The sequence below is a fragment of the Alligator mississippiensis genome, chromosome 5 (assembly GCF_030867095.1).
Source record: "Alligator mississippiensis isolate rAllMis1 chromosome 5, rAllMis1, whole genome shotgun sequence".
Taxonomy (NCBI): Eukaryota; Metazoa; Chordata; order Crocodylia; family Alligatoridae; genus Alligator; species Alligator mississippiensis.
The window spans coordinates 124,974,473-124,987,073 of NC_081828.1; the positions used below are offsets into that span (position 1 = coordinate 124,974,473).

The 12,601-nt window shown below is 39.2% G+C and overlaps 1 protein-coding gene across 2 annotated transcripts in view; it reads right to left on the reverse strand.

Annotated features, from left to right (window-relative positions):
- Positions 1–1,522: 1,522 nt before the first annotated feature.
- POU6F2 (POU class 6 homeobox 2) overlaps positions 1,523–12,601 on the reverse strand; it is a 348,304-nt gene continuing 337,225 nt past the window's right edge. For both annotated transcript variants that reach the window (XM_019483391.2, XM_059728668.1), the window contains exons 8-9: positions 6,460–6,628; positions 1,523–3,363 (exon numbers count right to left, since the gene is read on the reverse strand). In XM_019483391.2, coding sequence (XP_019338936.1) covers positions 2,859–3,363; positions 6,460–6,628 — 674 coding nt within the window. In that variant the 3' untranslated portion in view covers positions 1,523–2,858. The remainder of the gene's footprint in view (positions 3,364–6,459; positions 6,629–12,601) is intronic.

Consider the following 12,601-nt stretch of genomic DNA (forward strand, 5'->3'; position numbering starts at 1 on the left):
CCTCATGTAACTGCTGCCAGCGTATTTTTAAACATTTAGCATCCTTCATACAGTGTTTAGTTATCTTTTCTTCTTGGGGAAATTTTCTATGTAGAATTTAGAGCAGTTCCTGGGAGAATCAGGAATCTATTTTTTTTAGACAAAGAGCAGTTCGTTTTGTTCCTGGATCTGTTCAATTGTTTTTCCTGTGTGTGTAGTTTCAGAAGTGGTGGAATGGGTGATCATATTGAAGCCCAATTTGTAGCATACTGGAGAGGTAAGGCTTTAGAAGCATCCACTTTCAAGCACTATCTATTCTTCATAGTTTCCCTGTTGGTTTCTGGGTGCCTTCCTGATCATTACTTCCATTCAGTTGTAGCCACAAGTATACTACAACTTAACCTTTATTGGTGAACTAGCCATACAGGTGGGTACAGAGAAAGAAAGAGTCAAAGGGACAGAAGTTGCTGTGAAGTTACCTCTTTCTCCACTTCGATGCACAGTTTGAATTGAGTCCCTTACAAAATTTACCTGCAGTTAATTTGTAGAATTTTTTCCCGTAGGTATATTTACATTTCAACAGCAGGAAAAGTGACTATAACAATTTCCCTTTCTTTCCCTTGCCCTCAGAAAAAACAACAAAGAAAATATATTTATATGTACCCCAAAGAAGTTTACAGCCTAATAAGTATTCACTAGACATAAGCCTAACCCAGGCCAGTGGATATATCTCATTCTCAACCTCTGACACTGGGAAAGCTCACATCTGGATTCAGTTCTAGTCACAGACGCTGACATCTGGAGATTTGAAATCCCATGGGTTATGTAGAGAATTTTTCATTCTGCAGATTGAGCTCCATTTATACAACACAGAAGGCCAGAGCTAAAGCCCAGTGAAGTCATTGGAAGTCCTTCCATTGATTTCAGTAGGCTCTGAATCAAGTCCTGAGTACTTGAAGAATAACTCTGCAAGACAAGTATAATTTGCAGGCTTTAGAACTCTAGTTTCAAATCAAACCCAACTGTTTTGAAGTCAGTGGAGTTAATCAGGATTTGTACTGCTGTAAATGAGAGCTATTGCCTGTACAATAAGTGCAACCAATATCCAAAGTGTGAACTTTCAGGAAGCTTAGATCAGGATGTGCCCTCTATTTTTATAATGCACCAAACCAAACTGTTGGATCAGATCTCAGAAGATGCTTGGATCCACAAATGAGCTTTGCAGGTCAGGTCCACAAACCAAAAACTTAACTCTCTTCTCAGAATCATACTTTTTGATCCAATAACCATAATGTTTTAGAAGATGCCAAAATCCATCCAGAAATGAAGACATGGAGATCAGTTGCTTTAAAAATATCTTTTTAGATGAAACATGTCACAGGTGACCTCCTTCCCTATTCTCAAAGGATTTCCAATGCACTGTTCCCAAATCCTGGTTGCTTAGTTTGGCCTGCCATGGCAGTACACATTCACACAAGCTCATACCCTTATCTACCTACACTCATTCACTTTCTCCCTCCCTCCCTCCCTCCCTCCCTCTCTCTCTCACACACACACACACACACACACACACACACACACACACACACACACACACACACACACCCACCCCGTCCAACAGTAATAGTTGACAGGGAAAACATCAAAACCAGGACAAAAATAATGCAGACAGGATGAAAGAACTACCAGTAAATCAGTCCATAATGGTATAAAGATCCAAATGTCCTCATTACTTCTTGGCCTGTCCATTTGTTTTCATCAAGAAATTTCTTTGGCTAGCAGACTTTGGAGAGAAATTGCTTTACACAAAACCAGAACAAAGATGCAGTATCGAACTAAGTGTGCAGTTTATATTTATATTACAAAATTAGTTTTGGTAACCTCTCCAGGTTCATGGCCAAAGGACAGAGAAATCGCAAGCTATGCTGTCGACAATGAGCACAATATTCAGTGTGTGCACTAAGTTGACAGTTCATCAGACACAATCCTAATCCTTCTTTGTCCTCTATTGCATTTCAACACATCTATATGAAAGTGTTTAGGTTTCGCTTTTAAAAATCTTTAAACACGGTAAGGAGAAGGGGTATGGGTTTGGGGAGGAGGCAGCAAAAATGGGTCAGAAAAATCAAAACAGAAATGAAAATCAAGAATGACACCTTAAAAAAAAGATGCCGAACCCCACAATTCACAATCAATAGGAGTTATTTTGGCACACAAACACTTGGAGATTGCAGAACGGTGTAGATGAAAAAAAAGGTGAACACTGTGGAATGGCTTTAACACCTGTTATACCCACCTGCGGGGGGGGGGGGGGGTGTGATAAAGGATGGGAGAAATTAATCCTTTTTTCCCTTCTTTGTAAAGTACAAATGTAAAAATTCATAACACAATTTTATGCTCGTAAAAGAGTAGACTAACAATCTAGTTTGCAATGCCATGTTTCTGACTTTGGTTAATAGTTTTCATAGTGAATCAGCACTTGATACCTGAAAGGCTACCATCATTCCTCCAGGTGGCAGGCTTGTATTCTCTTTTAAACAGATAAAAGTTTTTTTTTTCTTTTTGTTTTTTTTTTCCTTAAAACGTGTTCACATTTTCATAATATACAGAAAAAAGTAAGCAGTTATTTGGTTTACTTTAAGTCCATTTAAAAAAAACTGGCTTTTTTTGGGAACTAATTCTACGACACACACACGCACTAAGTGCTGTGTATTTTTTTTTGTTTTGTTTTTATATAGGAAAACCCACGGACATTTATAAACTGTTCTGTCCATCTTGTAGTTTTCTCAGTCTTTTACTTACAAGGGTGATGAATAAGCTTTTTTTCACAGAGTTCAAATGGTTAAATTTTTGTTGGTGGTTTTTTTTGTGGTTTTATTTTAGGAGTTTTCTTCCAGAGAGTCTGTTAAGGGCTCCATAGGGACTGCTGTTGCAGGCTCATGCTGTTTTAAACGTTTAATTGTGTTCTTCAGTGCTTGCCTCTTATTGCAGAACCAAACTCTAACTACTTCCCGATCATAGTTCAGTTTCTCTGCAATCTCTGTCATTTCCTGCCCAGAGGGATGCGTATTCTTCTCAAAGTGAGCATTCAAGATCTCAAGAGCTTGTGGCGTGAATGAGGTACGCCTCTTGCGCTTTTTGGATGGTTCACTTCCGATAAACTCAGTAAGGTTCTGCATACCTGCTCGATGGCGGGCCTCAGCCTCAGCCATCCACCGCTCAAGCACCGGCTTTATCTTCTGGGCACTTTTAGGGGTGATGTCCAGCTTTTCAAACCTGGCAGGATACAAAAGGCCAGGGTTCAGTTTGGCTGTCAGACTGCTAGCTATAGTGTTCTCTTGGGCTTCCTGTGGTAGGAAAAAGTGGCTTCTCAGGATCGTGTGTCTGAGGGAAAATTGAGAAAGAAGAGTCTTACACTGATGCTCTGCCAGGGTGGGACTTCCTGCCTGCCTGACTAATTGACTGGCAGAGGTAATTTACAATGGATTATGAAAGCCATGAGATAGGTATATATATATTCAAGCTAACACAAAATGAACACTCTGACAAATTTCTAAGAATTCAGTATGCTACATAATACAAACTATCAGTTCAATATTCATATTTCAAGATCAGCTTTTTGTCATTCTCAAAAGCTGCAAATCCAAACCTAATTACAGGAAATGACATCAGAGATAATAGCTCTTTAAGATTTCTTACTGGTGATTAACTATTTTATTTAGTCTTCGATCTTGTGTTGTCCAAATGGCATCACTTCAGTAATACAAAGCAGTGGTGGATACCAGGCTATGAATTTCAGTTTCCATTCCTTTTATTTTAAAGCAATTTTCACCGTATGCAAGTTAACACCATGTCCCTTCTCTTGGTAGGAAAAAAGACTCCCATAGCTACTGTAGTGTTCAGCTGAAACAGCTGGACATATTGTAATTATCTTGAATACCCCCACAATGTGTTAAGACAGACTCATCCTTCCAGATGAAACCCAGCATAATAGTGCACTAATATGCTGTGGCACCAAGCTGAGTTTATTGTGGGATATCTGCAAACTGTACCAGAATGATATCATTTCCTGTAAATGAGGTCTTCTATATATCATTTTGCCATCAAAAAATCTTTTGCTAGACCAGATTCTACAAATACTATGAAATATCTGGAGAAACAGCCACACAAAGCTTTAATTCTTTCTAAAAACAAACATAAGAACTGAGTTCACATTTCAAATCTTCCAGTATAAGTTTCTGCTTCTTCAGTATATCAGGTTGATATGCTTCAGCTTTACATTTAAAATTCTTCATCAAATCCCGTAACGTCAATATATACTGCCCCCCTCTCCACCCCAAGCATTAAAATGACAATGTTGAAAGGCAAACAGTACAGCATGACACTCTAGTGAGCTATCCAGGCCTCGTGGTGCTGAAATGCCACTGCTATTACTAAGCAGAATATGCTTGAGAAGGATGTTTGGAAGAGAAGGCAGATTGAACCCATGCCTTAATGTGTACTGACCCAGAATCTAGACTTTAGGATACTGATTCAGTGTCAAAACAAGAGAGCTTTGGATTCAGCAAGTGGCAACTTCAGAAAACATCCCAGGAGGAAATACATTATTTCACATGCAAATAACTGAGAAGAAATAATTATGAAGAGTAATTTCCAAAAAACATCTAACTGTTGGGTATATTTCTCTGGTGGAACTCACTGTTCTTTTGCTACCATGAAGGGAAAAGTAGAATTCAGTATTTCCAACAGGTTGTTTCCAAAGTGGCCTGCAAACTTATTTAATAAGTGAATAGTCACTGCAGAGTTTTGGAAAGGGGATAAAAAAGTAAAAAAAAATACAGCCCTATAGTCTTCAAGCAGATAAGGAATGCTTCATTATGTTCAGTAGTGAATTAGTTCTTAACGAACCTCAGTAGTCAATAGGACCACTGAAGGAGAAAGATCGTGTCCAGTATAGGAGCTCTACAATCTGACCTTGGATAGTTACATCCAACTTAATCATAACTGTGTCTTCCATGATTTTTCATAATTTAGTATGAATTCCTTTCCTCATTTTAATTTAAAACATCCTGACTTTCTTATTTGGAACTGTGGTTTAAGATAAGAGAGGGAGGAAAAGAAATAAACCAAAGAGAACTGCAATTTATATGTTTTAAATATGGCATGTTTAAAAAAAGAAGGAATGTGAAGCTCCAGCAAATTGGCAATTGCTAAGAACTCTGCTTGTTTTGGGTCTTCTTTACCAATTGACCATAGAGAAAAAAAATAAAATTAATGCCTAGCAACAGGGGACAATAGCATTCATATCATTGCCATTGCTTGTTAGTGTTGATGCTTCAGCACATGTTGTTTGGTATAACGATATACAAGTCTTGAAACAAATTTCCCAGCAGTAGTATCCTTGTATAGACTGAATAAAGGTTATTTTCTACAGGGAGGTATCTTATAAGAAAAAACAGTAGGGGAGGCTATAGAAGTGAGAGAATCCTATGGAGCTTTTTGTATTTAACAACAATCAATGGGTTTTATGGAAAATCATTGAGCAAAATGTGAGCTGCAAGCTCACTACCCCATACTGATGTTATTTATAACCTTAGTCTTAAACTGCAGGAAAAGTACACTTCCGTTCTATGGGGAATACATTAAACGTATAAAGAGCAGATAAAAAGACAGAGCATTTCATGGATCACCAAGAACAAAATCCACTTAAATGAGCTTAGAGTTGGTTTCTTGGCTTTTGCTGATGGAGGAAGACTATAAGGCATTGCCCAAGAGGAAAAAGCTGTTACCTAAGTGTGTTTGTTACCTCATGCATAAACATGGGATTAGTGTAACATACATACATGCATACATGGTATTTGCCTCTAACTACTTTAACTCTGTCAAGACTGCATTTTTTGAGGGTAGGGTAGAATCTTACTCATTTTTCTGGATGTGCTTGTTTTAAACACTTGGGTGATAAAAGATTAATGCCAAAAAGTCTGTAAGATAACACGAAGGTTAATTTTCTCCCCCTTCTGTGTTGCCTAGGTAAATCATCATTAACATCCTATATGTGAAGTGCAAACCACAGTAATACAGGCTTTAACTTAGCAGGGATGCAGCCATGAAATGTTTGTTCAGTAACCCTATCTGTAGAAAATAGCACAGTATGAAGAGGGTCAGCTGGTGCTTATGCAGCATCAGCAGGGGCTCCAGCTCCACTACTGAATTAAATCTCAATGCCACAAACATATTTATTGTTTCCTACTTGTTAAGAAAACAGCCTGAAAAGACTGAAGTTACTTTAAGGGCACACAGTAAGCACATTTCATCTGCCAGATACCAACACTATTTGTTAGTCTAAGTCCCCCATGGAAGCAATGAGTTCATATAATTAAAATACTCACAACCAACCCTTCCCCTCCCCAACCAAATCAGAGTAATAAGTAAAATTAAGAATGAAGAGAGGAGAATATAGCATATTATGTAACTTGTTACCTGCAGATAGCAGACTGGCTATAGGCTGGGCCTTCTGTGGCACTTAGAGCTTGGCCAACTTGAGTCTGTGTCAGACCAAGAGACAGGCGCCGGATTTTAAAAGCTTTGGCAAATTCTCGTATTTCCTCCAGATTCACCCCGTCCACCTCCCCGGTGGCTGTTTGAGGATCTGTGGAAATATTTTTTCAATGGTGTAAATTCTTCACATCACATATGAGCAGTTTAGACTATGTATTTTATTCTGAAGTATAAAGGAGGTTCCTCCACTTTGAGAAATAAGGCAGGGACTTTCAGTTGTATTACAAATCATTTATGATTTATGTCCTTGCTAAAATGCTAATTATTTACAGACTAAGGTAGTTCCAGTTCACTTCAGGGCTATGAAGGAGATCATGAAAGGCATAACTGGCGCAACTGGCCAAGTGCCTAATTTCCTCTAGGTGCTGGCATTAGGGAAGTCAACACATGGCTCCTCACTTTCATTTCTACCTTTGGAAATCATGCCTAGTTTCAACAAATAATACTCACTTATTATCCTTGACTCACATAAGGGGCTGATATATATATTAATATCCTTGGGGACTTAAAATACACAAAGCTAATGAAAATGGGATGATGGTTTAATTGAAATGATGCCTTTTCTATACTGTCTGGAACAAATGCAAATCACAAAACTAAATGCTACCCAAAGTAAACCATCAAGATATTTCTCTTTGAAACATCTTAGTGTTATAATCAGTTCCTAAAACATGCTTTTGGGTGAAACAACCTTTCACGGTTTTCATTCTGCATCCTATCGGGTTGGCAATCGAGAAGTGGAGCATTTGCAACTTGTGCCATCATGTTTCAGATGGTAATACTGCACAATTTTTTATTTTTACATTAGACCCTCAGATGATAATGCTCATGATACTGTGAGAATAAATTTGTCCTTTTTCTCCATAGCAGTTTACTGACACAGAAGCCTTTGTCCCTGAAAGGGCACATAATAAAGGATGTCTACAACAGGAAGGCTCCTTTGGTGCTGGATAACTTGGTCAATTTAGGACTTATCAAGGGAAATGACACAACAGCTGGAGAATGAAACTTTTTTCCCTCCCAAGCTACTGATCCCTGGCTAAATGAAAGCATTCACCAAGCTGGAGACAGCATGGGACTGGGATGGTGGAAGATTTCAAAGTGTTGTTCAATCTTCTGTGTAGTGAAGCCATTCTCCCAGCGAGACATCTCTATTGTTCTTCACCTCATTCTTGAGACTTCTTAGGTGAAAAGTTTTCAGCACAATAACCCATCAATTTCTGTAAATGCAAGTAGTTGTCGGAGGACTGTGCTAGACTACATTATAGAGCTGAGCACTATATTACAGTGGCTCCTGCTAGTGCTGCTATAGTTAAGTAAATGCTATAGTTGTCAGCATTACCGTAACAAAGCTTTTATTTTCAGGGGTTTATAACCCTGATGTAAAAATTCCCTTAGGATTGAAACTCCCTATAACAAGTCTTTTAGCTCACTGAGAGACAAAACGAGAGGGAGATTTTAGTATATAGATATAGCCTACAATGATTAGAATGTTTGAACAAGAAATAGAGAAGTTTTACCAAAACAATTATGCCTCTCACTTTTGTAATTGCAAAAGGCTTGCAGTTTAAAATTGAAATTGCATGAGGCTATGTCCCTAGATTACTGTATGCATATATATACAGATGTTATACATATGGAAACACACACATATTTTATGTAATCTTGAGAAGTGATGAGCACTTCACTTCAACTTTTGTTGAAGCCAAAGGAAGCTGCATGTCTTGACAACTAACATTACATTTATTTAATGCATTTTATGTGCATGTGTGTGTGCGCGTGTGTGTGCGCGCGTGTGTGTGTGTGTATGTATGTATATCTGGGCACTTACCCACATACACACTAAAATCTGTATGTTTGTGTGTATACACATATGCATATCTTTCTTGTCTTTAAAAATATGAAGTATTCCAACTTACGGCACATGCATGCATACATATATATTTGTAATTATTTTGTGTGAACTTGCTTGAGATTCTTCAGGTTTACAGCACTCTACTGTTTATACAAAGGGTGTGGACACACAGCCATAGGCAACTGGTAGGGGGAGCATGGGGGTGCACATGCCCCACCTGACGGGGCCAGTGCCCCCCCGATGGCCGACACTGATGCTGTTGGTAGGGCTGGTGCCCCCCCGAACAGGGCCGCTGCCATCAGCAGCTTTTGCGGGTGCCCCCCCAGATTCAGGAGGCACCAATCACTCATGCACACAGCTGTGGTCCTTTCAAAAGGGGAACCTTCAAAAGGGCAGTAGATGTTACACTCTAATTACATATAAACGAACTGTACAAACAAATGTACCTACATACAAATATAGCATAAAGTAGTGTTAAAGTTGAAGAGGGTTTTGCCACATTTCTATCATTCTTGGTTCATTCACACACAACAATCAGAACATTTCAGCTGCTGCCCTTTTGAAAGGGCTCCAAGTGGGCTCCACACTAAAAGTATCAGCTTTCTTTAAAGATATGAGATATTCCTACTTAGGGTAAATGCATGACTTATACAACATATTGGTTATTAAGGAGATACAATGGGGAGGTGGGGTGTGAAGCTGCCCTTTCAAAATCTTCTCATAAATGTACAGATGCCAAATGACCCAATAATTTACAATGGTTTTGCAGTTTCTCTGAGTGATCCAAATGACAGTGGGCTCCCTTACTACCTTTCTTTCCCTTTCTAGTGCTGTGAGTAGGGATATTGCCACAGACCTGTGGACAAATCAGCCTTTCATAGAGCACTGAATGGAGTCCTGAAATTTTTAAACAGCACATTATGGGCATAGTTTATGACTGCTTGGGACTGGTGGCATCACTGATTGCTTTTGGGAAGGAAATCAAAATAGACATAGGAAGCCAAGCGATTGTTGTTTTGGACATTATTCTGGTTGAAGTCTGCTGCATATTACTGCAGTTGAACCTTTTTGCTTTTTACATCTTTTTCTACAACGGAGATGTTGGACTATAAAAGTAGGCCGAATTCATCCTTGCAAGTGAGAACAAAACTTACCATGGAATCAAAGAATGGGGGAGGAGAAGACCTGATGGGTGCATCCAAATGAGTGCAGACATTTGTTTCCTCAGGGACAAGTAGCAGTGGCACACCTTGTGCTGCTACTACTTGTCCCCAGGGAACACTCGTGCTATGTGAGCTCTGGTGCATGACAGGTTACTCCAGGTGCCATAGGGGAGGCTGGGGACAGCAACTCTGCTGGAGTTCAATATATATTGAATATATCTTAATTTCTCCTTCAATATTTGAATGCATTTAAAAAAAATAGTTGACAGTGTGGAAAGGGAGGTACAGTGTTGGGGGAAAGGAGGTGTGTGCCAGCTACACTGAGTAGTCATGGTCTGTGCAATACATAGATTAAAGAACCAAATGTACATTGAGGTTTGATACTTTATTGTTTTTAGGTAGCTACTGGCTCCTGCTGAGCAAAGAATGAACTATTTCCAGGGAGACAGGTATACTGAAAATCTCTCTACAAGTGAACAAGAGAAAGAAGAAGCCACAAATTCTCACTCTTGTGCTGGGGATTAGAGTTGGGAAGGAGGAAAGGATCTTGTATCAAAACAGCGAATTCTAAAGCTCTTACAGGGTTTTCCCAACCTTGTCCTTTGAAAAGCTTACTTATATAGCTGAGAAGTCTTTTTCCAGTGTCAGCTTTTCAGGAACATAGTACAAGTCTTGCAGGGCCTTGGTGTGTGCTCTGACTTGTCCTGAAGAGCACAAATATCTTTCTATCTCTTTGGTAATGGATATAACATTCTACACTGAAAATAGCATGTCTTCCAGGAAGGAAGAACTCTTTGGGCATGTCCTGACAAACATACACATGCTTTTTCCCAGGGACAAAGTGCAGTGGCACAATATGTGCCACTCCTGCTTGTCCCAGGGGAACACCCAGAACAAGCTGTTTCTTGTGCATATGTAGTCTGGTGTGCGGTAGGTTGCCCGAGGTAGTATAGGGGAAGTTGGGGCCAGCAACTGGGCTGGCCCCAGCAGCCTTACCTGGAATCCTGGGGCTCCAATGGTGGCTATCTGGTATCAGAGAGCCTGGCTGGCAGCTGGAGTGTGGCTCTGGCTTGCCAGGCTCCGGTTTTGGGTGGCACACACTGCTGCCATGTGCGCTACCGCACTTTTTTCAGGTGTGTTTTTTTTTTTACCCCAGGATCAACCGGTGTCAAAATCACCCCCCGCAGTATAAATTAGCAGTGTTGGAAACACCTACATGTGCGGTGCGTGTGGTATGTGGCGCTGCATATAGCAAGTGCATGCTCTCTTGGACCTGTGCCTTGTGTGTAGAATGTTAACAAGGGTGGCTTCCCTGCTGTCAAAGACGGATGAGTGGGTAACAGGCAAGATTAGGGAAATAAAGTTAATTTGGTGAGGAAAGGTGTTAAATGTAAATTGCAAATGCATGGAAGCACAAGAAGTGGGGAAAGAGTGAAATAGTTATATCTACATTGTGACCATAGCATAATCAGCTTTGGAGCAGAATACATTAGGCTGTGCCAAGCTCCATAGTTTAAAACTTGCTTGGGTATTTTTTAGCTATATGGAAGCTTGCAGTGTAGACTTACTCTTTGCTGTGGTTTGCTTACTTGTAGGGAGAAAGATTGTGGATAGAAAGAGAGGGAATGGGATTCAGTGAGAGATGGTGTAAGAAAACGAGAGAAATTAATGGAGAGAGAGGTCAAGCAATGAGGGGAAGAATTGGAAGAGGGGAAAGGAAAAAGATGACCCCTAACATTTTTCTTTTTAGTAAGTGAGAGCATAAGAGAGAAAGAAAAGAATGACAGTGGGGAAAGGGAAAAAGATATCAGAGTAGAGAAGAGAACTGGTATAAAAGAAAAGGCTAAGTACAATACCAACAGACAGAAAAAAATAGGAATAAATCTTTCAGTCCTTGCTCAGGTCTAGCAAGGACCTGGTTCAATAAATGAGTGGGAGTTTTGCCTGAATGAGGACTAACAACTGCCAGATTTGAAACTACAGTAGGTAACATAAAAAAAAAATTATAGGAAAAAGGCAGTCAGAGAGAGAAGGAAAGAAATATGAAATATAAAATGTATCACAGGATACCAGGGGTGAAAAATCTGTAAAAAAATCTCCAGCAAAAAAAAGAATATGAGAAAATAGATGTAAGTTTTAAAAGGGTTAACCAATTTTAGGAAATATTGGGGAATAATAGATATAACATAGCAAGGAAACTATGTTCATAGAATGAAAGAAAAAAATGAATAAAAGAAAAAAGAAAGAAAACATGATACAGGATTTTTAAAAGTTATTAAGAATCAAATTATGCCACCTTTGTTCAAAGTAAATAACAATATTTCTAGTAATTTCACTGATTAAAGTTGATTTTGTTGTAGAGCAAGTTATTGCTCATTGTAAGAGTGGCAGAATTGTGCCCTAGTAATTAATTAGATAACTCAATAGATGTCACCATAAGTAACAGTTTTACCTCATACAGAGGTACCTGAAAGTATTACCTTCTTTATATTCATTTATTATACCAGGAATACTACAAATCCTACCTCAGGCAGAGCTGGGTGGTGAATTTAGGATGGCTAGAGCCTTGAGAAATGGAAAGTAATACAACTTTCTCAAAACTAGACATTGTTTATATTTTTAAATTTTTCACCTTTTAATTTATTTGTATGCCCCCAGGTTATAGTGTTATAGAAGAAGGCCAGCATAAGGGCCCTCATTATCTTTCCTGCCCTGTTTGTTCTTACAGAAGGTATTATAGCATTGCTTATTGTCCAGAAGACATGGAGCACAACGTTACTGGCCCTCTATAAAAATGGTTTAAATGACTTGCTTGCTATCACATTAGACTTATATAGTAGAAGTGGGGTCAATATTTAACTGCCTTAAATCATGAGATAATTCTTCCTTCTCCTGTGATTCCCTGCTCGCTCACTGATCACTTCCCAATTTCTGTAACAATGAGGCGGAGGTTTCTGGAGACAACAATTTGTGTTACTACATAGTCCGGATTCATCCTCAGAGCAGATCCATTCAGAGCTACTGAATAAGGCTGGGATCTCACAGA